This window comes from Narcine bancroftii, chromosome 12 (assembly GCF_036971445.1).
Source record: "Narcine bancroftii isolate sNarBan1 chromosome 12, sNarBan1.hap1, whole genome shotgun sequence".
NCBI lineage: Eukaryota > Metazoa > Chordata > Chondrichthyes > Torpediniformes > Narcinidae > Narcine > Narcine bancroftii.
This window is the reverse complement of record NC_091480.1, coordinates 80,577,646-80,605,017: the sequence shown is the minus strand read 5'-3', so window position 1 is coordinate 80,605,017 and position 27,372 is coordinate 80,577,646. Positions and strand designations below refer to the sequence as shown.

General features: G+C 43.2%; 1 protein-coding gene across 3 annotated transcripts; it reads left to right on the top strand.

The window, feature by feature from the left end:
• Positions 1 to 887: 887 nt before the first annotated feature.
• pnpo (pyridoxamine 5'-phosphate oxidase) lies at positions 888 to 25,600 on the top strand. Of its 3 annotated transcripts, none has more exons than XM_069907085.1 (8): positions 888 to 1,297; positions 6,015 to 6,139; positions 7,439 to 7,538; positions 7,960 to 8,013; positions 9,158 to 9,286; positions 10,580 to 10,650; positions 12,983 to 13,116; positions 17,337 to 20,850. In XM_069907085.1, exons 1-8 carry the CDS (start codon positions 1,118 to 1,120, stop codon positions 17,555 to 17,557), a joined length of 1,014 nt encoding a protein of 337 aa, XP_069763186.1. In that variant the 5' UTR covers positions 888 to 1,117; the 3' UTR covers positions 17,558 to 20,850. The 3 variants fall into 3 exon arrangements, with proteins under 3 accessions (XP_069763186.1, XP_069763187.1, XP_069763189.1); XM_069907086.1 differs by lacking the exon at positions 17,337 to 20,850 and adding an exon at positions 25,446 to 25,600 and having other exon boundaries at positions 889 to 1,297; XM_069907088.1 differs by lacking the exon at positions 17,337 to 20,850 and having other exon boundaries at positions 898 to 1,297; positions 12,983 to 16,949.
• The last annotated feature ends 1,772 nt before the right edge of the window (positions 25,601 to 27,372 follow it).

The window sequence follows — 27,372 nt, the reverse complement described above, 5'->3', positions numbered from 1 at the left end:
CCATTCAGTGTCCCGAGATAGGAATGAGGGTTTGGCCTTTCATACTAGACCACTCCTAACCAGGACACTGAACACTTACACACTTGCAAGGGGTTATCCCCAGCGTTTGTTTGTTCTACCTTTAATAGGAAGTGCCTATAATGCAATTGCCCGTTTCACACTTGCCTAATCTCAATGCTGGCGTCTGCAGATGCCGGGGATTGTACAAGGCGTCCAGGCCGGCAATCCCCGGTGTAAGATGACATCATCCTACGCCAGCATTGAGCAGATTTTGCTTTCACACCTGCCACCTTAAAGGCCGATTGGCGTTTGAATCTGGGATCACTGGCAAGTGTGAAAGGGTCTTGAGATTCTTTTCTTGCAGGCAAGGCAGGATTACCACTTGTATTGGTAGTGCAAAAAATCTGTAAAGTACTTGTGTAAACAAATAAAGAAATGTAACCAAACAGACTGTGCCAAAAAAAAGTGTAAGAGTCCTTAAATGAGTTTGTTGTTGAGGGGACTGATGGTGGAGGGGTAGCAGCTGTTCGTGAACCTGGTGGTGGGAGACTTGTGGCACCTAGACCTCTTTCCTGATGGCAGTAGCGAGAACAGAGTGTGTGTGTGCTAGGTGGTGTGGATCCTTGATGATTGCTCTCTCTGGATGGCAGCGTTCCCTGTAGATGTTGTCGATAGTGGGGAGGGTTTTGCCTGTGATGTCCTGGGCTGCTCTCTTTTGCAGGGCTTTGCGTTCAAGGGAATGGATGTCCCCAAAGCCATACCACATACCACACTACGATCAGCGCACTTTTCACCACACATCTGTAAAAATTTACCAAGATTCCGATGTCATTGCGTGCAACTCGCTCCCCACCAGCTCGGAGAGGCACCTCCTCCGAAGGACTGCAGCGCCTCAACTCACGGACACCAGGGATGGGCAATAAATGCTGGCCACACCCATCTATCGTGCAAGAATTAAAAATAAAACACTGCTTAATCAATAAGAATTACAAGTGATCATTAACCAAGTCTGGAAAGTAATTGCTTATTTAGCAATATTATTACGGGGAACTATCTTGTGTGAGAGCCTTCGCGGTTTTTTTGGAGTGTGAGGAGACCCACACGCACGCAGCCTGCGATGTGGCGGCGTGTCACTGACAGGCTGAGGATCAGTTTCACCACCCGACGGCCCACGCAGACGCGGATCAGTGAGAAGAGGCAGCCCCCCGCTCCTCGACCCCACAGTATGTCCTCCTCCGTCCCCCGGTGCTCGCTGGACGTGGCCGCCATGAGGAAGAGTTACAAATGTGACCAGGACGTGAGTAGCGAAATGTAACGATCGGATGTAACACTCCCGACCGCAATGTATCCATTCGGATGTAATGTATCGGTGGGTGGGCGCGGGGTGCACCCCCACCCCGCTCAATACTTGAAGCCCTTTTATTTTATTTTCATATTGCCTTTTATCTGGATATTAAAAACAAAAAGCGCCTCCTCCTGGAGTCCTCGTTCATGTGCAGGTTTTTATGACAGTAGGAAATGTCCCGATTACAAAACCAAAACAAACACACCGAAGATAATTTCATTTTATATTAAAGGGATAAAGCCAGCGATTAAATAACTCTTGTGACTTTTTCTCTGGGGGCCTCTGTCGAGGCGTCTGTGCCATCAGTGTGCACAAGTCCTTGCAGTGACATTCAGTTTGTCAATTATCTATTGAACTTGCGCTCTGCGAGACACTAACTGCACGACACTTGTATTTATATAGCGTATTTACGCGTGAAAATGACGCAAAGCACCTTATAGAACATTTTACAGGTCAAATATTAACACCCGACAAAAAGACTAGTGCAAGAGTAAACGTAACTTTGAGTTTTGGTTTTGTAAAGTAGAGGAACAACAAACGCCTTGTATTCCATCTCGGCAGCCTCCAACCTGCCCTTTTTGTCTCTTTTCCTCTCACCCCTCTGACTCATTTCCTCCAGCTCCCACCCTCTTTGCTTCCATCTCCCATCGGTGCCCTCATCAGCTCCTTCCTCCTCCTACCTTTATTCACCAATCACCTGTGGGCTTGTGCTTCGCTTTACCCCTTCCTCAATCAAAGCGGTAGAATGAGAAAGAATGAGGGAGGTGTGCGTGAGGGAGGCAAGCGAGGGCGAGAGGGAGTGTGTGTGTGGGAGTGTGGATAATCAGGAGTGTACAGGTGAAGGAAGATCAGACCAGAACTCAAGGAACACAGAGGGCTGGATGACCTTGCAGAGACAGGGGAAGGAGGATATTTTGGTGCAGACTAACAAGATGGTGAAAATTTTAATAAATGGAAAAGGACAGCCTGAGAGATCTTGCATTAGCAGTTAATGATTGCTCTAATGTGAGTCCCTGGGATTGGCCTGTTGATCAGAGAGCCCTATGTTATGCAACTGGTCAGGACAGATCTCAACCAGTTCAACCCTTTGAAGATCCTGGCAAATCCACCATCCATGAGAAAATGGACAATCATCTCAGAGAGGCAACATTTCAAACATAGAGTGACCTCCGAGTCAGTGATGAGAGGGAGCCCCAGGCAGCGAAGACAGAGATCGTCCACAGGACTTCACACCTTGCAATTATGGCAATTTCCTCAACCTGGTTTCTGCAGCATCTTCCTCTGACTTCAGATTCTCATTTTATCTCCTCATATTATTAGCACCTCCTAAGCTAACAGCTGTGGTTGCGAAGGCCTGTGGGGTTTAGTGTGAACAAGATATAACATTAATCTGCGACTGAGATGCACAAAGGGGAGCAGAAATCTGGAGCACTTTTTTCCTACAGAAGACTGTTGAGGATGAGGCCAAAAGGGGTGTAGATCAATAGAACTTTGCAAAGATACAGAAGCAAGGTTGGTGGATCCCAGCCACCCATTGTCTAATTGAATGGGTGGACAATTTGGAGAAGCTCACTCCTGTTTGCAGGGATAAAGTCTAAATTATTGTCCATCTGTGGACAACATGACTTCCACATTGAGCTAAATGGATGATATAGTTGATAATATTTATTGTTTTTAGTTCCAAATGTTCCTTTATTTAATTCCCTAACACTCTGACAGGGCAAATGAAAGCCACATAAAGGCAGTTCCTTCACACCCTTCAGTAACACCAATCACACACCATTAGGAGATGCTGGTGTGCAAGGTTCAGACCAACTGCCTCTGTGTCATGCTGTTGAGAACAAGAGCATCACTTTTATGCTCACCAGGGGTCTGTTTCTTGCAGAACCTGTATGTGAACAGCATTGGCAAGCCCACTGGATTAAGGTTCAGTTTATTTTCCACAAAATACCTAGTACAGTGAAAAGGGCGAACAGGCAACTTAGTTGCGGTAGGTAAAGTTTCGATTGTTGAGTAGGCTTATATTGGTCAACACAACATTGTGGGTTGAATGGGTTGATTGTGGGTTGTCTCCAATATTGAACATCGTTACAGTGTTTCGAGTTACAATGGAAGGAAGATCCATTAGCACCAATCAAAAGCAGCATGAGAATACTGTTATGTGTTCATTCAGGAGTGGAGAAGAAACTTTTTTAAAAGCCTGTTAAAAGTGTGTAATTTCACACTCTTAAGGTTTCTTGCTGATGGGAGGAGGGAGAAGTGTGTGTGATGGGTCCTTGAATATATTTGGTTGAGGAATTTTTAAAAAAAATCTCCAGAGTGAACAAGCTGAAAAATCTCTGAGGCACCGAAAGAATTTTTAAAAAAGTTTTTGTGAAATCCTGTTTCTGAATTGAAATGGGGCAAATATAGGGAAATGGGACAAGTCCCAACTTGGTTGGGAGAGACAAGTTGGGGAAGGGTCTGTTTCACTGCTATGACTCTGTGACACTATGAACGATCTTCTGTAACAATAAAAAAAATATAGTTGACATTTAGTGGAGAATTTAGATATTTGTCTAAGGCCTAAATTTGAGCAGCAAAGATGTCTCTGTAGGATTGTTGTCAGATTATGCCACACAACAATCCCACAGAGACAATCAGACAGTGACAATCCTACTGCCAGGATCCTATATCAACATACAGATACAATCCACAGTTCTAACCCTGGAGTAATGATACAGGAGATAATAGTGTAATGAATAAAGCCACAATGGTGTCGCGATGGAGACCACTCTCCAATGACCACTCTCCAATGAGAGGGGAGTCACGTGATGGAGTAGTGGCCGGTCGGGGAACTCCAGCCCTCTCCGGAAAAGTTTTTAAAAAATACACAAAACACAAAGGTACAAGAATAAAAATTAAAACAAAGTGAAAGTAAAGGTGGGAAGAAAATGGCAGCGAAGAAAGAAAAGTCGAAAGCAATGGGAAGAAGAGAAGAAGAAAGAACGTCGGAAGAAGAAGGTGAAGGCCTTACCTGTCCGAGGAGGCTCGCCGCGGAGAGAGAAGCCCGCTCCCTAAGGTCAGTGGAAGTCCCGAGCTCGGGATTACAAAAAATGGCTCGCAGAGCTGAGTAAAAGTGCGCAACCGCGCATGCGCGACTCCTCGCGCAGTGCGCGATGCGCATGAAAAAAAAACACTGACGGGAGGGGGACCAGCTGAGGAGTTGATCTCCACAGCTGAGGATGACAGCTGCAACACAACAACAGGAAGAGAACATAGAAAATAAAGAGATCAAGAAAGAAGAGGCAACCCTCTGGTTATGGCCCCTCACAAATGATTCCACAATTATGATCACAAAGAGGTGACTGTATTGCAACAGTATGGGGGTGGTTCCACAGCAATGATGCTACAGAGGCCATCCTTTTTTCAATGATGATGATCCAACAGCAATGCCTCTGTGGTGTTACTATCACAGAGAGGAGGAGGAGAACTTGTTTTCTTATACACAAGTAAAATGTACGGTTGCACCAAAATTCTTGCTTGCTGCAGCCACACACCAGCTTCAACGACAATAATATAAATTAACTTACCACAACATGGAAACATAGAAAAAGAGATAATAAATATAAAAGTACAGATAAATAAATATATAGAATTTGAGTTACTGCGAAAAAAAAAAAAAAAAAAAAAAGATGTATCAATAATCTGTGATGGGCCTTTCTGGGACGAACAAAATAAAATAAATATTCTATATTCTGTGTACATGACAATATCAGAATCTTGATCCACCAACACTGACCCATGACAATGATCCTATAGAGAGAGCCCCAGGGAGACCACCTAGTTATCTCAGAGATGGTCAGATGAGGCAAACCAACTGAGATGGGCCTATAGTTATGATCTAGAAATGCAATCATTTAGGAGTGATCTGATGAATCCTGCCTTTCAATAACTGTAGGGTTTTTTTACTGGATCAATAATGGCATGGAGATGGTCTTACAGTGACAACCTGGGACAGCCATTCTCAATGAAGGCCACAGCACTTTAAGTAAAAGCCTTGTTTTCTTTTTGCCTCACATAACACAAATATTTTTTATGAAGTCCATAAGAGAGAAGTATGGAAGGAACCTTCCTGGGAAGTACCCAGACAGTCAGCCGCCATCCTGAGTGGTCCCATCCTGAGTGGTCACCCTCCTGAGTGGTTATCATCCCCGGCAGTCACTGTCCCAGGCAGTTACCATCCTGATTGGTCGCTGTCCCAGCCAGACACCATGCCCAGACGTCACCATCCCTGTCAATCACCCCCTTCCCCCCCCCCCTTACCCGATGGATAGTGCACGATGAGCATTGTGGGCTGAATTTGCTGGAAATGTTCGGACCACCCCCATTTTCCTCACCGTCCCCTTGGATCTTTCCACTGCCCACGGAGGTGAGGCCACTTTGGGAATGATTGCTCTAAACCTTTCCTATCCATGTACCTGTCCTAATGTGTTATAAATGTAATTGTACCTGCCTCTACCACTTTCTCTGGCAGCTCATTCTATATACCCACCACCCTCTGTGTGAAAAAAGGTGACCCCAGGTTCCTTTAAAATCTCTCCCTGCGCCTCTCGTTTTAGACACTCCTACCCTCAAGAAAAAGACCTTCACTGTTTCTGATGACCTCTCTCTCTCTCTTTTTGACCAGGCTTTTGAAGAGAATCATCTGGTTTCTCTGGACCCAATGAAACAATTTGGTGACTGGTTCCAAGAAGCTGCAAAGTGCCCGTCTATCCAAGAAGTCAATGCCATGTGCCTTGCCACTTGTACTAAGTAACCACCTTTGCCTGTCACTTTGCTGAATCCAAGGGAATGTCTCCTTATTTTAGTTTTAAATCCCTGAAATAGAACTCAGCTTTGACATTGTCTGTGCTCCCAACCTGAGGGTCTCTGGGTTAAAGGATTTTTCTGTTTTAGTTAATTCAGGTTATGACACACATTCAAATGTGATTCAAAAAATACGATGGGTTTGGTTCTTGAACGAATGGGAAATACTCTTGGGGAAGGAGGGTGGGGCAGATGGTCTTGTGGAAAACATTGGCTTTTACCTGTCAGTCCACCAGAACTGAGAGATCATGGAACACAGAACAATCAAGCACAGGAACAGGCCCCATCCCATGAAGTCTGCACTGAGCACAGTTTCAAATTAAATTCAATCCCTTCTGCCTGCATATCCATCATTGTCCCTCCATTCCCTGCTTATTTATCCCTTTAAAAGCTTCTTTAAAAACATGAAAAGTTAGAGAGTCCCAAGTATCTGGCAAATGGAGTCTAATGTGGGCAAATATGAAGTTGGAGTGAAACATGAAAGTCTCTAGACACTGAGAGTAGTAAAAACACACAGAAATGCTGGAGGAACTCAGCATTACTTCCATAGGAAGTAAAGATATTTTACCAACGTTTCGGGCCTGGGCCCTTCTTTAAGGTATAAACAAAAGACAGGAAGTCATCTGAATAAAGACTGAAAAATGGGAGGGGGAAGAGCCAAAAGGTGTTAATTGGATATAATAAGAGGAAAGGCGAGAATTGATTTTTGGCTCTGAAAGGACTCAAAGGGAAAAGGAAAGAGAGAGAGAGACAGAGATGGGGGAAAGGTGACAGGGGGAAGTCTAATGGAAACTTGAGAAATTGATGTGAGGGTACCCAGACGGAAGATGAGGTGTTGTTCCTCCAATTTGCAGGTGTTCTCAGTCTGGCAGTGCACAAGACCATGGACAGACATGTTAGCAAGGGAATGGGATGGGGAAATGAAATGAGTGCCACTGGGAGATCCACGTTATTGCAGTGGACAGAGCCAAGGAGCTCAACTAAGCGATCTCCCAGTCTGCGCCCTGGCCCAAATCATTGGTAATATATCTTTATCTCCTATGGACGCTGCGAGACCGGCTGAGATCTTCCAGCATTTCAATGTGCAAATGTGAAGTTGTCCATTTTGGCCAATAGTAACTAACTCTCAGTGATTTGATTGGTTGAGAAAAAGCTGTTAAACATAAGCAGATATTCAGTGGGAAACACGAGCAATGGAAATGTTTGTAGTTACAACAAGACTGTCTACTTTTTCTTCTTCTCTAGAGATGGAAAGCCCTCTGCTCGAATGTTGCTTCTGAAAGGTTTTGGACCTGATGGGTTCCGATTCTTCACCAACTATGAGAGCAGGAAGGGGAGAGAACTGGTGAGTAGATAACCTGCCATGGTGGCACCAATATAAATCACAACCCTCAGAACACTTATGTTTTATTGCACAACCCCCATAACAATACAATTATTATACACTGTTATACCACACCTTTATGAAATTAATTTTTTTTTAGACATGTGGCACGGTAACAGGCTATTTTGGCTCACGAGCCCGTGATGCCCAATTTACACCCAATTAACCTACAACCCCCGGTAAGTTTCAAATGGTTGGAGGAAACCAGAGCCTCTGGGGAAAAGCCGCACATACATGAGGAAAATGTACAAACTCCTTAAGGACAACGCGGGATTCAAACCCCAGTCCCAATTGCTGGCACTGTAAAGGCATTGCCAACCATGCCACGTGTAACTTTACTTAGTTTGATCACTGAATTTACTGATATTTCTTCTTTCTCTAGGAGACCAATCCATTTGCAGCAATTGTATTTTATTGGGAACCACTGAATAGGCAAGTACGTTCTGAGTTACATATTGATTTACTGAGTGCACTTTGTTTTCCTAATGAATTGATAGAATTAAATTGTGCGACTGAGTGTCCATGGAGATGGGGTAAGAGTTATCTCCAAGTTCACAAGAAAGTACTCAAATGAAAAGTAAATTGTCAATATTCACAGAGGCCAGAGGAAGGTAATTTTACACATGAAAACTCCAACTGCTTCTCCCAGCAATATAATAATATCTTTCATTCATGCTCATTGCCTCTTGAAGGACAGTTACTGAAGGAAAAAGTCAGTGGACAAATTGTTCACATGAGGATCGGAAGCACCAATTAGAGACAAATGTGTTTCACTGAAATTTGACAGGGATTAATATTGATCAGGAGTAGTGAGTGCCATCCAATCTTTATAAGGCAGCAGTCAGGGCCTACCTCAGCTCCAACAGGGTAGAGCTCCCTGATGCTGTTCTAGAGAATGGGCTTAAGTGGTGGAGCCATGAAACCCATTGGGTCAATACCACTAAAGAGGCTGTGTACTCCTGATGGAAGGCACTGCACTGTTTCACTGTGCCAGGAGAGGGAAAGATCAGCCAGGTTCCTGTCCAACCTGAGCCAGATCTCAGGCCCCCTAGCAATCATCTTTCCAACTTCAAACACATGCAGCTCTCCCCTCCATTCAGCTCTCATTCAATGCACCCCAATAGTCACTTCCCCCTGCACCCGGTGACACTGGCTACCATTCCCCTCAATCTCCCAGGAAGGAGATTTCTAATTTATCACTGGATTTAGATTTGTCCACAAATAGAAACATTCCCTCTGCTTTCACTCTCTAAAAACCTTTAAAAGATTTCCATCAGGTCATCGGTTCCCTTCCCCTTCAAAGCGAACCAAGTGCACAGCCCTCCCTGCATCATCTTTCTATCGGGAGGAATTTGATTCCAGGGGACAAGCAGATCAATTTTTCATTTACTCATGAGTTTCCTTCCCTGACTAATTAGTCTGTTTCTGAGCAAATGATTGCGTTTGGTGTAAAATTGGACAAAGCTGTCAACCTCCAACTCACTCCCAGGATCATTGATTTCATCTTCCCTGTTCCAGCAATGCATACGCTTCCGATCCGCTCCCAGATGCTATTAACCAAGACTATTCTGTGTCTTTAGATACGCATTGAAGGACGTGTGGCAAAGTTACTGAGCAAGGAATCAGAGGAGTATTTTCATTCCCGACCCAAGAGTAGCCAGATCGGTGCTGTGGTTAGTCGACAGAGTTCAGCCATTCCTGACCGAGAGGTTGGTGTACAAATCCATCCAGGTTTTGGCATTTAGTAGAAGCAGGGACTGAGTAAAACCAATTTCTCATCACGACATGGGGACGTGAATCATGATCACAGACACTGTCTGCCCACAGATATGCCTGGCCTCACAACTCTCTCCACCATCTGATTCTCCTCCCAACTGCCACAAGTCTCCTCTACTACTGATTACTCACTGACAGAATCCCTTCCCATACTCCACAGACTCTCCACCAACTCAATCCCCTCCCAGTGGCCATACTCCCCACTGTTGATGACTCTTGTTGGTCTGGACTCCTCCCCCTCCCATTCTTCCCCTTTCCCCAACCTTTAATTCATTCACACCTTGAGGAAGAGCTCAGGCCTGATATGTCAGTAATATATCTTTACCTCCTATGGATTGTGAGACTGGCTGAGTTCCTCCAGCATTTCTGCACTTAGACAAACTGAACCCCTCTCAGAGCCTGGATTCCCCACTGTCACTGACTCTCTCCATCCCAGAGCCCACAAACTCTCCAAGCATTGTAAAAGATTGCCACACTTGAGAAAAGCACATGGTGAATTAAGGTAACCGGGTTAATCGTGACAATGGTCAAACTGGGTTCCTAGCATTGTAACGTAACAAGCCAATCAGATTCATCCCCAGCGGCTTCCTGCCACTCCAGGAGCCGTTTGGTCTTTGTTGGTTGAATGGGAATCCAGCACAGTCCCGGTGAGAGTAATCTCCTGGCCCTGAGATCCACGCGAGCAGCCACGCGTTGCCGAGTTGTAAACAAACAGGCTCCAGATGCGTTCCCTGGCCAATCTGTTAACCCAGCAGCATAAGGCACTGATTACATTGTCGGGAAACTCTAAATAAACTCCACCTGCATTCCCAATGACACAGACTACAAAAGGCACTTCCTGTCCAAGCCAGAGGAATCTTGAAGAATGGGCAAGTGGTTGGGCAATAGTGAACAACCCGGGTGGGGAGGGGGGGAAAGGGAAAAGATAGCCAGTGGATGGGAAATAGTGAACAACCCCAGGGGTTAGGGAGCCAGATGGACAATAGTGAACAACCTCGAGGGGGGGGGTGGTGTAGTGATCTAGTGGTAAATTAGTTTATAAACTCCCTGAACAAGATCACCCTACTCCGATGTCCCTGCACAGCTCCAAGTCCAAGACCAACACATTCTCCCTGAGGAACCCTGCCTAAAGCGGAATGCAATTTCCCAGATAGGATATGATCAGATTTTAACACAGTGCCCAGTCTGTTTTTATTTAATGTTTCCTCATTTATGTTCTGTGCCAGTTTTTAAGGAAGAAGAATGCAGAGCTGGAGGAACTCTACAAAGACCAGGAGGTACCAATACCCAACTATTGGTGAGTGATGGCTGAGCAGATGTGCTACCCAAGGGTGGATGGAGTTGAGCATTTGCCAGGCTGGTGAGTCCAGAGGACACCAGTTGATAACCCACCTGGAAACCCTTACATAACCTCAAACCAGGAAAATTTGTGTATAAATCCATCAGAAACCCCAACTAGTTCAACCTCAGTGCCAAAATGGCCTGCAGCAGGTCATCGTGAACTAATTTGGGGTATAATGAAATGGCAGGGAAATTAAATATTAGAGAGCACAAGATTGCAGGTAATCTTCTGTCACAAATTAATAGCAGACAGAAACAGTCAGAATAACTAAGTCACATTTAGGTTGGGAAGCTTTGACTGGGGGTATCATAAGATTGGTCTGGGCTCCAGCTGTTTACGATCTCTCTCAATATCAGTGGTTTGGATGAGGGGATCAAGTCTAATATATCAGTGTGAATTGTTACGGGAATGCAGAGCACCATCAGGGGATATTAAGTGAATGGTTAAGGAAAAGCAGATGGGTTGGAATGTGGGAAAATGTGTAGTCATCCAATTTGGAAAAGCTGAAAAAGGGGAGTATTTTTAAATGGTGAGAGACTGAAAAGTTTTCATAGTTCAGAAGGAGCCAGTATCCCTCAGTTAATTTGTAGGCAAAGCTAGCAGTGAGGAAAGCAAAGAGTATGGTGTCCTTTCAGGGAGGAGGCTTGGAGAACAGGAGTAGAGGTGCTTCTGTGATTATAAAGATGGTGAGACAGCATTTAGAAGAGCCATTCTCAATGCACATTTAAGGGGGAACACAGACTGAAATCATAAAATATTTTTAATGTTATTTTTATGTTGTTGGTGGAAGTACGCAAGAAACCAACTAAACTTGAAGGCTTCACAGGGAAAGGGGGTTCATAAAATGTGAGCAGAGTCCTAAGCCAAAAAAAAAAGGTTGAGTATGGCTGCTCGAGAAGATCATGTAGGTTTTTGATGATGAGGAGAGTGAAACAAATATTCACCAGCCTGTTTCCTGACTTGGGAGACTGTTCCATGGGCCTGTACTCTCTAGAATTTAGAAGAATCCAAAGTGGTGTCACGGAAACATGCAAAAATTCTCAGAGGGCTTGCCAGGGGAGATACAGCAAGGTTGCTTCTTCTCAATGATGTGTCCAGAATCAAGGGTCACAGTCCCAAAAGGGAGCAGCCATTCAGGACAGAGATGAGAGAATATTCTTTATTCCAAAGGGTGGCAACACTTAGGAATTCTCTGTAAAGGAGGGGTGCAGAGCCATCATCCCCCAGGGCATTCAAAAGATGGGTCACTAGAAATTTGGACAGTACAAGAAGCAAGGTGAATGGGGTTTGTGCAGGAAAGAGGTGTTGTGGTAAAAAGATCACATGAGATTATATTGAACGTTGGAACAAGTATTGGTGCCAAATGATGTTCTCCTTATATTTATGCTTGATGTTATATTTGGACCTCCAAGCATTTTTATAGGAGTTAGATTGTATGTATTCACAGTATTCATTAAGGAGCAGGGAGATACAATTAGGGTGAGTTGCAGAGATACTTCTACAGCAAAGCTCTAGGGTCACAGAGTTCTACAGCACCTAGCAGGCCATTCAGTCCAACTTGTCTATGCTACCCTAGCTAATCCTATTGACCTACAATTGGCCCATATCCTTCCAAGTCTTTCCTACCTAAATGCCTTTTGAATGTTACAGTTATCCCCACTTCCTGCACCTTTTCCAGCTCCATAATATCTTTCCTGTAGCTGGATGACTAAAACTACCCAGAATGTTCCAAGAGTGGTCTCACCAAGTTTGATACAATTGTAACAGTCACATTCCCCTGCACTCAACGTCCTGAGCAATGATAGCAAGCATGCCAAATACATTCTTCATCACTCTGCATAACCGTGTCACCACTTTCAGGGAATTATGTACCTGTACTCTACTTGTGTGAGTGGATAAGGGACCAAGGGCAGCGTGGTTGGCATAGCAGTTAGTGCAACACCTTTACAGCGCCAGTGATCGGGACCTGGGTTTGAAACCGTGCTCTCTGTAAGGAGCTTGTACATTCTCCCAGTGTCTGCATAGGTTTTCCCTGGGGGGCTCCAGTTTCCTCCCACCGGTTCAAAACTGAGGGGATGTAGGTTAATTGGGTGTGAATTGGGCAGTAGAGACATGTGAGCCAAAATGGTTGGTTACTGTGCTGTAAATCTAAATTTAAAATTTAATGGGAAACTGGCAATACATGAAATGTGTTGTGGACAGGGGTGGGGCAAGGATTGAATGACTAGTTTATTGGCCAAATGCTTTGCCTCTGTGCTGCAACTTGGTGTATTTGTGTGTTTTGAAGGGGTGGCTATCTCCTGGAGCCTGACACCATGGAGTTCTGGCAAGGACAGACCAACCGCCTGCACGACCGGATCCTGTTCCAGCGTCTGAAGGAGGGGCAGGTGCCGGACTCCACCCTCATCCACAAGGCTGAAGGTGATTGGGTGTATCAAAGACTGTCGCCATGACAGCTGTCATTAAGTCACAATCCAGTTTGCAAGTCCCTCAGTCCATTCTCAACACTGTCTATTTCTTTGACAAATTCTACAAATCTGACCACGTCTCACATTGGGATCAAATGAAAGACCCTGCGATAGGAACAGACTTTCCAAGTTGCCTTCTTCCTGATTTAAATTTAAATTTAGACATAAAGCATGGTAACAGGCCCTTCTGGCCCATGAACCCGTGCCCAATTAACCTACAACTCCCGTACATTTTGAAGGGTGGGAGGAAACCGGAGCACCTAGAGGAAACCCACGCAGACTTACAAACTCCTTAGAGTCAATGCCGGATTCAAACCCTGGCGCTGGCACTGTAACAGTGTTGTGCTAACCTCTTCGTTAACAGAGCCACCCTAATTTAAATTTATGGTAGTCATACAGCACAGTAACAAGTCCTCTTGGCCCATGAGCCCATACCGCCCAATTACACCCAATTGACCTCTAACCCTGGTATGCTTTGAAAGATGGGAGGAAACCAGAGCCCCAAAAGGAAACCCACCAGACACAGGGAGAATGTACAAACTCCTTAAAGACAGCGCCGTGTTTGAACCCAGGTTGCTGGTGATGTAACAGCATTGTCTATGCTAAGTGTGTCGCCTGATGACAGCTTGCATTTTCTATCTTTGGAATACACATGATTACACTGAGGCCCAACACTGTCAGGGTTTTGCTTTGATCCTGCCCAGTTGCATACAGTCTAGCAGTCTTCTCCCAACCACTTGAGAGCAGGCGTGATCCAGGAAAGATTAAATACACTTCACCATTATGTCAACCAATCACCTATGATTCGTATTATTGAGAGAGATGGGGGGGAGGGGTCAGGGTTCTTCCCTGTGGTGATGAGGAGAAATTTCCCCCTCCCCCCCACTGCGTCGGGAGGGGAAATTTCCCCCTCCCCCCCACTGCGTCGGGAGGGGAGGTTCCCCCCCCCCCCACTGCGTCGGGAGGGGAGGTTCCTTCCGCCTCCCCATTGAGTTGAGAGGAGAGGTTCTCCCCATTGAGTAGGTTGGTGAGCTCCCCATTGTGAATGCAACTCAGCACAATCTATGGTTGGTCCAACACCAACACAGCATATGTTCTGATAGAAGTCAGAGAGGAGGAAAGGTTTAGGGTTCTAGAGCTCATGTCCTGACAGTTTAAGGTAATAGAGACTATGTCATCTCCACAGACATGGAAATTTATGGCACATTTGGAAACTATTTGGCCCATTCATCGATGCCAGCATAAAGATCCACCTCATCTAATTCCACCAACCCCATCCCCACTAGTCTGGAACCTGTTGGGTCTACACCCTTCAAATGCTTGTCCAGGCATCTTATAAAATGAGAGGGTCCATAACTTGGGTAGGAAGTCTCAGATCACCATCCCCACCTCAACAGCCCCACACTCCATCCCAACCATCCAATGGTGAAAAGATTTCTCTTCAGCCAATGACTTTCTTTGTTTATTGATCTCCCTGCTCCAATCCTTTCCACTCACCTCCTCAAGACCCTTTAGTTTTAGTGGGCTGATGCTCTAAGCTAACTTGTATTCAAGTCTGTACGTGCATTCCACAAGCTCGGAATCTGGTTTGGAGGTGAGGAAGGGGGCCAGGGTGGGGGTAGAAATTGATGGCATTCTATTCAGTGTGAATAGCTTCCATACACCTTAACCAAAGGGTTAATATGGTGTTAGCTCAGCCCTTCTATAGCATCCATTAGCTAAGGACAGGCACTATTTGTGAGCCCATTCTTCCCAATGTAGAGTAGACTGGAGATGACTGAATCTCCCCAAAACTTTCAAGACTGCTCAGCCCTTTCCCAGTATTCTTGCTCCATACCAGGTTCTTCCCACCACTCTTTATCTCCCCCATCACCATCTCCATTCATTCCCTCTCCCCCCATGTATCTAACCAGATTCAAAGCTCATTAAATATTTACCTGTGAAGCGGGGAGGCTGGAGGGTTAATGGGTTCGGACTGGCAATGTGGGCAGTCACATCCTGGGATAGTCCATAGGAGGAGTCAGGGATGTGGGGGGGGGGGGGGGGAGGAAAGAAGGGTGGAGTGACACACCTGCAGGATGGTGGGCCCCAATAAAGTAACTTCCACTATTTTGACACTGGCACCTGCCACTCTACAGCAAGGGCATTGAAATGTGTGCATTCTCTGTATGCTCGATTAGTTTCTGAAGAGTGTTGAAGATGATAGAATAGGCTGTAAGAATGAATCCAGAATTATTTCATTGGACAGGATAAAGAACAGTACAGCATAGGGATCTTCTGCCCAGAATATCCCCATCAAGCACGATGCCAAATTTAACAAAATGTCATCTGTCCGCACATGATCCCACCCCTCCATTCCCTGCATATTCACGTGTCAATCTGAATGCCTCTTAAATGCTAGCTACTGAGAAAACAACTTGTTTTCAGATAGGCTCTCACCAGGAATATGTCGAATCAAAATAGCAGTGCTAGGTTTGGGACTGAGGTTTTGGCCAGATTGCAATCTCTCCCTATTGGGACCGGTGGTGGGAGGGTGGTGAATGGACATGGAGTGGCATTAGAGGTCCTTGTCCCACTCAGGGTCCACCTTATGTGGCCATGTGTAGTGTCTAGGGTCCACATCATAAGGAATCTTATCCCTCAGATTGCAAAGGAGGGGTTCCTGTTATGTCCATTGAGAGGGTTCATTCCAATTGTTTGCATAACAGTTATCTGCTTGAAGTTCTTTAATGAGTTTGATTACATTTCCATTTGCAGGAAGGTGTAAACATTTACAAAAATTGTTTTTTATCTGCCATATTATAAAAGTGAGTGAGAATTACACTGTAACCACGTGACTCCAAACACCATACAATAGGTTGGTAGGTTATTCTTGTTATTCAGACCAAGTGGTGTCTGATTATTCCTCTTCAGTCCTTTTCTGAGATTATAGTAAGTTTCTTCATTGCACAACTATACCAATAAAGCCAACTAGTGTGCCAATTCTGGTGCTGGATGAGCAACCCAAAGCAGACAAAGAATTGCTGGAGGAACTCAACAGGTCAGAGAGCATCAATGGGCACCAGTGGTCAGTCAGCATTTCCAGTCTGGACCCTTTGTGAAAACCAAGATAAAAAGAGAAATATTACATGACTAAAGGGGACAGGGGCTACTCAGAGACCTGAACTAATTAATCCAAGTTCAAATTACCATGTGGTCATTTAACGATCAGAAATGAACAAGACTTCCCATGACAAGAGAATTAGAAATCTCACAGGCTGCTATGAAATGCCAACTGGGGAGGATAACCCACCGTCTTCACTGGGATATCTCTGTCCACGCTCACTCCAGTTCCACATCCCAACCTTTACCCTCCATCTGTATTTTGAAGTGGTTCAGTATCCGGAGGTGGACAACAAAGGTCTGCACCTCCCCCACCCCCCCCTCCAAATTTCAAATGGGCAAAGAAAATGTGTTTGCTCTGCACCGCAACTGCTGAAAGGTCATTAACATGAAATGTAACTCATTTCTCCATAGAAGCTGCTTGACCTGCTGAGTATTTGCAATATTTTGTTTTATTTTGGAATTCCAGCATCTGTGGCAAATTACTTATTTCAACAGGGTTGCAAAACGAGATTCAAATCTCTGGGTTTCTAGTGAATATGTACATGATGGGATAAAGTTGCCATTTTATGGTTGTTGATACAATCTTTCAGAAACAGCTCAGTGTTTCACACCCAATTAATTGTTGTGCAGTTACTATTAGATATGTGACTATTGTTAATAAATAAACTGATCTCAGTTGAACCTAATCGTATCATCAGTCTTACACAGCAGAAGCACAGATAGACCTTTATCATAGCTTCCCTGGTTTTGCGGGTCTGTGATGTGCTATCTGACAGAAGCAAACACAGAAAACAAAGTCTGTTCAGCAAGCTTTATTCGACATAAACTTCCACAGAGCCAGCTGTGAGATTGTGCTGCTGAACTCAGAGCGTCTTCGAAGGGCCGGCTCTGGCTTATATCCCGGAGGGTGATTGACACCATTCAGGTTGGCTGATTGACAGCCAGCCAGGTGTCTTGTGTTGTCTTCTGCAGGTACAGAGGTTGCGCCCTGCAGTAGGCCAGTGGTGTATCACCACAGGGTCAGAATCCTGCAAGCCACATCGATGGTCATTTTTTTTCCTCCCACAGATGCTACTTGGCCTGCTGAATTCTTCCAGACATATCATCTAGACAAGCCATTCTCAACAGGAGCACTACAGCACCACTGGGGGCCACAGCATATTTACTTAAAAGCCTTGTTTTCTTTGCACAAACGTAACAAAAATATCTTTTGTGCAGTCGGTAGGAGAGAAGTAGGGAAGAAACCAAAATATGACTGCTTCGCAGGAAAGGGGGCCCGTAAACTTTGAGCAGAATCCTTGGGTGGGGGGAATAGCTGAAAAAAAAAGTTGTGAATGGCTGATCTATGCTACATCAGACACCAGCACTCTTTCTTGTCACACCGTCTTTCCATGTGCACAATTCCTACTGTTTCTTCAGTGAACAGACATTACCAAAACAGTTGGGGTCACAACTGCTCACTCAGTGGTATAGAATGAACAAGTTCAAGTTCATGGTCACAGGGGAGGAGTCACGTGATGGAGTAGTGGCCGGTAGGGTAAAACCAGCCCTCCCCAGAAAAAAAGAAAAAAAGTCAAGAAAAGACAAAGTTCAACAAATATAAAATATAAGAAATAGAAGATAAAGTTGAAGAGAAAGAAGATGGCACCCAAGAAGGAAAAAGTAAAAACGGGAAAAAAAAGAAGTCACCAGAAAAGAAAGAAGGCGGCCTTACCTGCACAAAGGAACAGGAAGCTGTGGTGGTGAAGAACGTCTGTTCTCCAAGGTTGGTGCCAGCCCTGCGGAGTCGTGACCCCCCCCCCCGACTGGTGGACTGCAAAAATGGCTCTGAGCCAAACAAAAGTGCGCAACTGTGCATGCTCGAGGAGTCGCGCATGAGCAGTGCACAATCAAAGGTTTAAAAAAAAAATCACCAATGGGAGGGGGGCTCAGCCGAGGAGCGGGCAACCACGGCGCAACCAGCTGAGGAATGCCCAACACCAGGTACACACACAGAAGAGGAAGAAGATCAAGATCTACACAGAGAAATAGAAGGTATAACTGATGGACAGAATATAGATAAAGCTTTTTTTTGAAGAACAAATGGAAGCATTAAAAGAATGGTTGTCATTAGAATTTAGTGCAATTAAAAGAAAAAAGAACAGAAGATAAAATGCAAAGATTAGAACTAGTCATGACAGAAATAGGGAAAAGAGTAGAAAATGTGGAAAAACGAGAAACGGCTGTAGAAATGGAAGTGAATAACGAGAAAAATTGGAAGAAAGTGACAAAAAAAATTAGAGACACAAGAGTTGTTATCTCAGAAAATTGATATGTTGGAAAATTATAATAGGTGAAACAACATAAAAATAGTGGGTCTAAAGGAAGATGAAGAGGGCACAGATATGAAGGAATTTATAAAAGAATGGATCCCGAAGGTCCTGAGAACGACAGAAATCCAGGAAGGAATGGAAATAGAAGGGCACACAGAACACTATCTCCACAGACACATCAAAAACCAAGATCCATTTTAGCAAAATTTTTGAGATATACGACAAGAGAAAATATACTGGAGCAGGCAAGGAATAAAATTAGAGAAGATAATAAACCATTGGAATACAAGGGTCAAAAAATATTTTTTTACCCAGACATAAGTTTTGAACTCTTAAAGAAGAGGAAGGAGTTTAATACAGTAAAATCCATCCTATGGAAAAAAGGTTATAAATTCATGTTAAGACATCCAGCTGTGCTTAAAATATTTATCCCCGGGGAGCAAAACAGACTGTTCTCGGATCTGGAGGAAGCACAATAATTTGCAGAGCATTTGCAGGACAGAAGGAGAGATGAAGAGATGTAATAAGAATGAAAAACAGTGAAAAATTATATATAAAGATGTAAAAACAATGTATATGTAAAGAACTAAAGAGGGAAAAGAGAAGGGAAGGAAGGAAGGGGAAAAAAGGGAGAGCTTTGTTATATGTGTGAAAAAAAAATTTCTGGGGGGGCTTGGAAGAGAATAACCGTCACTGCGAAATCAGTTGATGCTTGCGAACAAGATCGTAATCCAAATGGAAAGGGGAGTTGTGGTTGCCCGGCAAGGGATAAGGGGCAACTCAGAGAGGGAGGGGGCATTTGGGGTTAAGGTAATATTGGATGTGGGAATTGTTGGAGTATTTTATGTTTTAAATGTGTTGCCATACATTGAATTTAAAAAGGGAAAACTGAGAGATGAAAATGGGGAAAGGGGGATGGAGGTGGTGAGGAAGCAGAAATGAGGTGTAAACAAGATACAAGATGGCCACGTTGAACTATATGACTATAAACATTAATCAAATACATAACCAAATTAAAAGAAGCTATTAAATTTACTGAAAAAAGATAAAATTATAGATTTGTGCAGGAAACGCATCTAACTGAAATGGAACATAAATTAAAGAGAGACTGGGTAGGGCACATAGTGGCAGCATCAGATAATTCAAAAGCTAGAGGTGTAGCTATATTAATTAATAAAAATGTACCAATCAAAATAGAGGAGGAAATAATAGATCCAGCTGGGAGGTATATAATGACAAAGTGTAAGATGTACTCAGAATTTTGGAATTTGCTCAATATATATTCACCTAACGAGGAGGATCAAAAGTTTATGCAGGATATTTTTTTGAAGATTGTAGATACACAAGGAAATATATTGATAGGAGGGGATTTTAACCTTAATTTGGACCCAATGTTGGATAAAACTGGACAAAAGACTAATAAAAAGAATAAAGTGGCCAAATTTATGGATAAATCAATGCAGGAAAAGAAACTTGTGGATATATGGAGGAGGCAGCACCCAAGAGAGAAGGAATATTCATATTATTTGAGTAGGCATAAATTGTTTTTGTTGTCAGCCCATATTCAAGGGAGTTAGGAAAACTGAGCATAAAGCTAGACTACTATCTGATCATTCACCCCTGTTATTAGCAATAGAACGGGAGGAATTTAGAGAGTTTATTGAATGCCAAATTAAAACATATTTTGAAATAAACACGGAATCAGTGAAAGACAAATTTATATTATGGGACGCAATGAAAGCCTTCATTAGAGGACAGATAATAAGTTATGTGACTAAGATGAAAAAGGACTACAATCGGGAAATAGAGCAGTTGGAAAGGGAGATACTAAGTACAGAAAAGGAACTAGTAAAAAGGGATGATATAACGAAAAAGAGAGAATTGGTGGACAATAAAATAAAATACGAAACATTACAAATGTACAAGGTGGAGAAGAACATAATGAAAATAAAGCAGAAGTATTACGAACTGGGAGAAAAAACACAGAAAATATTAGCCTAGCAACTTAAAACAGAACAAGCTAAAAGAACTGTATTGGCATCAAGGAAAAAGGACAAACAAATTACATATAACCCAATAGAGATTAATGAAAACTAAGGAATTTTATGAACAATTATACCAGACTGAGAACAAGGGGAAAGATGATAAAATAGAAGAGTTTTTAGCTAAAATTGAACTGCCGAAATTGCAAGAAGAGGAACAAAACAAACTGATAAAACCACTTGAAATAGAGAAAGTACAGGATATATTTAAAAAGCTGCGGAACAATAAAACGCCTGGAGAGGATGGATTCCCAGTAGAATTCTATAAAACATTTAAAGAGTTATTAATTCCTCCTCTCCTGGAAGTAATGAATCAGATAGAAGAAACACAAAACTTGCCAGATTCATGTAAGACAGCAATAATTACAGTAATACCAAAGACGGGGAAGGATCCACTAACACCAGCATCATATAGACCAATATCTCTACTTAATTCAGATAATAAGATAATATTAGCAAACAGTTTGGCCAACTGTGTACCAAAAATAGTAAAACAAGATCAAACTGGATTTATTAAGAAAAGACGAACAGTGGACAATGTCTGTAAATTTATTAATTTAATTCATGCAGTTAAAGGAAATAAGAAGCCAACAGTGGCTGTTGCTCTAGATGCAGAAAAAGTCTTTGACAGAGTAAAGTGGAACTATTTATTTAAAGTATTACAGAGGTTCAATCTACCAGAAAAATATATTAATTGGATTAAAGCATTGTATAATGGTCCGTTGGCGAAGGTAACAGTAAATGGATATGTATCGAGCCAATTTAAATTATGTAGGTCAACTAGACAGGGATGTCCATTATCCCCCTCATTGTTCGCCTTAGCAAAAGAACCATTGGCTGAACTGATAAGAACAGAAAATAAAAAAAGGGATAAAAATAAAGGAGAAGGAGTATAAAATCAGCTTATTTGCAGATGACATCATAGTATACCTAACAGAACCAGAAATATCAATAAAAGAATTACATAAGAAATTGAAGGAGTTTGGAGAAATACAAGATCAACACAAATAAAAGTGAAGTGATGCCAATGAGTAACGCGGAATATACAGAATTTAAAAAAGAATCACTTTTTAAATGGCAAGAACAAGCAATCCGATGGAGGGGAGGGAAGTTTGCATGATATTCTCAGCTGCATTCACCACCTTCTGCAGCTTCCAATCTTGGGCAGAGCAGCTTCAGTACCAAGCTATGATGCATCCAGATACACTAGACAAACAGCACCCAAGGTCGGAATCAAACCAGAGACAGCGAGGGGAGACGCAATGGCTTCTACTCTGCACTACTTGGTTACCGAGGAATGGACACTTAAGTGGTCCCCCATGCAGTCCCCAAGAAGTGAATGGCAGAGCAGACTCTATGGGCTGAATGGCCTAATTCTGCACTGATAGTCTTATGGGTTGTGGGGAGGCCATTCAGTGGCAGTCTGAGGAATTGTGCTTCACTTGTCTCTTCTCCTGAGTTTTATGGCCAAAGAGTTAATCATCCCCAAAAGACCACTGTCAAAATAAAAGACTTTTTGGAAATTATAGGAAAACACCCCCTGAAATGCTGGAGGAACTCAGCTGGTCTTTTAGCATCCATAGGAGCCAAAGATAATATTGCGGGCTTGAGCCCTTCTTCAAGGAATAAGCAGAATGAGCAACAAAAAAAAAAAATCAGGAAATCTCAGAATTCAGACAATGCCAGCTGGGGAAGGAGAGCAGACCACAGAAGGTGTTACTTAGATAAAACAAGGGGAGAGGTGAGAATTGATTATATCTGTGCGAAAGGAGACTAGGAAAAAGGAGAGAGACAAAGTTGGGGGAAAGCGTTGGGGAAGAAGTGGAGGGGGTGGGGGGGGGGGTTTAAACAAAAGCCAGAGAAGTCTATATTTATGCCATCCAGTTAGAGGGTGCCCAGTCAGAAAATGAAGTGTTGTTCCTCCAATCCACAGGTGGTGTCAGTCTGGCAGTGCATGAGACCACGGTCAGACATGTCAGCAAGGGAATGGGACGAGGAATTGAAATAGGAGTTTTTTTTTTGCCACTAGGAGATCTGTGACCTTTGCAAAAGGCAAGCACTTTTTGTCTATCCCAAACTGTTTCCAAGAAGCTGCCAAGCTGCCAACTAGAACTCCTTTCACAACATTCTCCAGCAGGGATTCCAGCTTTGTGATCCAGTCATCAGTGGCTAAGATGTTGAAACAAGGAGCTAATCCACCTACCAAAGGCTGCAGTGGGTTTAGTAAAGCCAGTAACAAGGAGTTAATCCACCTACTGAAGGCTGCAGTAGGTCTAGTAAAACCAGTAACAAGAGTCTCAGGAGTAGACAGCACATACTTTGCTCCATGTTAAACTGAAATTTTAAAGGACTCTGAAGCCACTGCCTTCAGTAACGACCCCAATGAGAGAATATGGTTCCAACCTCTCCACTTTCATCAGGCTGCACTGTGGAGTTAGTAGCTTGTATCAACTTACCACCCAACAGTCTGGAGTTACTCTCAGCTATATTAGGAAGCTCAAATGACAAGGTTTAAATTTTTATAGTATTAGAGTGTTGGCCAAAAACCATCCAAATGACTTTCTGTAAGAAATTAGCACTTATTTTAGGAGGTCTGTGTGTGTGTGTGTGTGTGAGAGAGAGAGACTCTCTCTCGGCACTTTCAAGCAGGGAAAACACTAGTCTGTAAAGGTGGAGGTTCTTTGCCCTTATGGCTAAAGATGTACCTTCCTGGTGGTCGGCTCCAAGACACCGATTCCAACCCTTCTCCGCCTCCTGACCTGAATGTAGTCGCTGCAAGCAGCTAGTTAGGAGGAGGCTGATGATGCCATCAGACTGCGACCTATCTCCCCACTCATCCTTCTCTCTCTGAGGCAGTGAGGGCTGGCGGAGCCGTCAGTTAGCAGCCAGTGCGGGCTGAGACAGTTACACCCGGCCGCTTCGGCTTTCAGGGCCACTGTCTCCAGCTCAAAATGCGGCAGAGCAATGGTCATCTTCCCTACCCATAATCCTCCACATAGCTGGAACCGTTCTAAGATCCACAGAGCGGTTCCAGCTGCATGGGGGATTATGGGTAGGGAAGACGGCCATTGCTCTGCCGCGTTTTTATGATGGGTGGCACTACGGCACCAGTTGTCCCACCTCCATCTGCTCCGGTGAGTGCCTCGAGGCACCTCTCGATATGAATGCGACGCTGGAGCAACCTTTTAGGGCTGTTGACTGAAAGGTAAGATTTAAGTTTTAGATCCACTCTTGTAGCCAGCTTACAGGCAGAGGCCTGAAATGAAATGTCCTTTTCTCTCTCCGTCTGTCTGTATGTACACAGATAACTAGCACCAGGTTACTTGCTTGGAAGGTGTCAGGTGGTGAGTGGGAGTAGATAGTGAACAACATATTAAAATAGCTCTTCATTCACACACTGGGAATTTTTACTTCTGATGCAAATTCAAATGTCCAATATTAATTGGACAAAGCCCTAAACCCTTATATTTCTGGTGTCTGGTGTTCACCAGTTGTCTCTTCTCAAGCCACCCACTGAGACTCTAAAACTCACCAACATCATGAGAATAAAACAGCTCAAATTAATTCCAGTAGCAATTCATTGAAATATGTTACGTATTTACTTCTGTAACTCTCGGTCCTCTTCTTCTCGCCTTGGTTGTTATTTCTGTCACTCACAAAGGATCAGTCTTCCTCGGACTGCCACAGTCCACAGTTTCTCTGGAGACTGCTCAGTGACTCTTTTCAGTGAATAAGCAGATGCCTTCAGCAATGACCATAGTAAAAATGGATTCAACTCCACTGGAATTCTTTCAGGAGGCTTACATTAATATAATTCCATTTACAAATGAAAGCACCCGGAGGCTTTTCATTTCAGTGATTGTCAAACAAAAATGGACACTGAAGTTCCAGGATAAATTAGGACAAGTGTGAAGAATGTCCTGGAGGTAAACATGAGGGAGTTTTCATGAAGGAGCATTGAAAAGTGGGGTCAGACAATTTAGGAAGGGAGTCTTTTTTTTAGACTTTGAGCCAAAAACACAGCTGTCAGTGGTTGAACAAATACTATTATCAAGCAGACTATTTTAAAATCAGACATTTTTTAAAAAACTGGAAAAACTCTGACCAGCCAGCATCTGAGCATAGAGAAAATTGCATTGTTGAATAATAGGTCAGGTAATGGGAAGTGTTTGGCTGTAGTCATGACCAGCTATGGCACTGCAAGGAACCTTGTAGCCAAGCCTGACTGTATTCCAATCAGTCATGCCAGAGGAATAGTATTGAGGAGTTGGAGTAGCCTGCTCCACTGAGCATCACCTAACTCTGACATTCCTGTAATAAAGGACCATAGATAAGTGAGACAAAATAAAGGTATCATATTTGAAAGCTGCCAACAGCTTTCTCTCAGGCTTTCAAATGTGGGGTTATATCTGAAGCGTGTTTGAACCCCAGTATACCAGCTCTGGAGTGCTGGACCAACAAGCTCTGAAAGGTTGACATATAGTGAAACAGAGATTTGCAGAAGATACAAGAATGGTAGGTGACTACAGAGTGAAAATTTAAAAAAAAGTTTAAAAGAAATGGTAGGTGATGACAGTGTGAAAAATATAAAAAAAAAAGAAATGGTAGATGACTCAGCCTCTCAAGTTTGCTCTACCATCAACAGCACTGATCAGATTTCAACACCTTAAAAGCTACCCATTTGAGACTTTGCTGGACCCAAAACACCTCCAAACCTTCCTAGGGTGGGACAATGGCAAAATTGTGTCTTTTCAAAGTTCATATTTACTGTTGTCAGAGTACATACATGACAAATTCAACCTTGAGATTCTTTTTTCCTGCAGGCGAGGCAGAATTACCACGTGCAAAAACTGTGCTCAAGAAGATATGTACACATGTAAACAAAAAGAAATGTAAACAAACTGACTGTGCAATACAGAGAGGGAAAAAAAAATCAATAAAGTGCACAAGTCAGAGTCCTTAAATGAGTCCCTGATTGAGTTGGTTGTTGAGGAGTCTGGTGGTGGAGGGGGACCAGCTGTTCCTGAACCTAAAGGTGCAATTCCTGTGGTACTATACCTCTTTCCTGATGCCGGTAGTGAGAACAGAGTGTGTACTGGGTGATCTCCGACAGCAGCATTCCCTGTGGATGTTTTCAATGGAAGCCTGAGGAACAGGAGCTAATTTTCCATCTGCGCATGTTGTAAACTTCCCGTCTGAACAGCAAATTCAACGGTTTGTATCAGAACTGGCCAGGCCTGCTATGGGTAACCCTTCCACATCAACCACACAGTTTAACTCTATTAATATTGCGCCCATGTCCCACAACTCTGACCTGCATTTCAAATCTTCATTTGTTTGTTTATTCTCTCTAACCACTCTCAATAATTTATTAACAGGACAGTTTCCTCAATAGCTCATTGTCACTCTTTCAGATGCTTGGCCTTTGGTCAACTCGTTTCAACCTAATTCACTGCCAACTTTAAACAAATGCTTTTCCAGCTTCCATTAAATATATTAACTGTTTCTCCTTCCTCTGTTGCTGCCAGACATGGTTTTTATTTTAGTTTGCAACTGTTTTTTTTTTAAATGTGACATTTTGGCAGCCACTGGCACCACTAAGGTGGTGCAGACCACACCAGGTGACACCAAAATGACTGTCTATAATATTTTTGTGCAGTATTTCAGCAGAAATGTATTACCCCTGTAGTTATTTATAACAAAAATGTTTTTCGTAAGCCTAGCTTAATATGCATCAATATACCAATGAGGCTAAAACGTTCTGCTAATTTACTTGTTGAACCTTATAATGTGCTCTGGTAAGAGCTGTCGTTATTACTCAATTACAATGACACTTCAAATCATGTAGTTTCATCTGCATGCACTACAAGCACACGCTGTTGTTTTTGTTGCTGCTGGTGTTATTATAATCACAGCTTTTGTCAAAACTTCTGGTGTTTTAGCTACAATATTGTGGTAATTAGTATGTGATTTAAGAATAACATTAGGACAAAAAAAAACATTACTAAGGATTCTGTATGGTCTGGTATGGGAGGAGGTCCATGGTGGGGTGGGGTGGGGGGAGGGGGGTGACACTATGAATTACCACGTCCAATTAGTGTTCAACACAGATTGAACAACCTCCTTGGTTCAAATCAAAAATTGGAACTTGCATTTCAGAATTCTGTTTTACTTTTTAAAAAAATGCACAAGAACTAGCTATTACTTCTGCAGACTTTGCAAAACATTCACCATTAAACAACAGGTGGATTATTCTTAGTAACCATGGGGAAAGCTACACAACGACCCTTATGCTGCTAAATAGAGTTTGCTGATTAGACTTGGGTGTGGCTACAGGATACTATTAGTCACAGAGAGAAAACAAGATAAACCAAACTTGCACACAACACAGATAAATACACTTTCTACGTACATGTTTACCTGATGTGAGTCAGAAGGTTCAGTCCCACACCAGACACTTGTACACAAACAGTTCTAGCATTTCATTCCAGCACTATTTGTAGGGCTTGTGGTTACATTTTCCTTATGACATTAAAACTAGACAGGTTCACTGCATTTTATTGAAGACCCGGGATGGGGTTCACGTGGTATCCTTTATCCCTGAAGCAGCAGACCTGACCATCATCACATTACGACTGCAATCTCCAAACTAAAGCATCTGCCAACACAGTTGCTCCATGTCCAGTGTTTCCTACTTATAACAATCATGGCATTTGGCTGTTGTTGCTGTTTGTGGGAGCTCACTGTGCA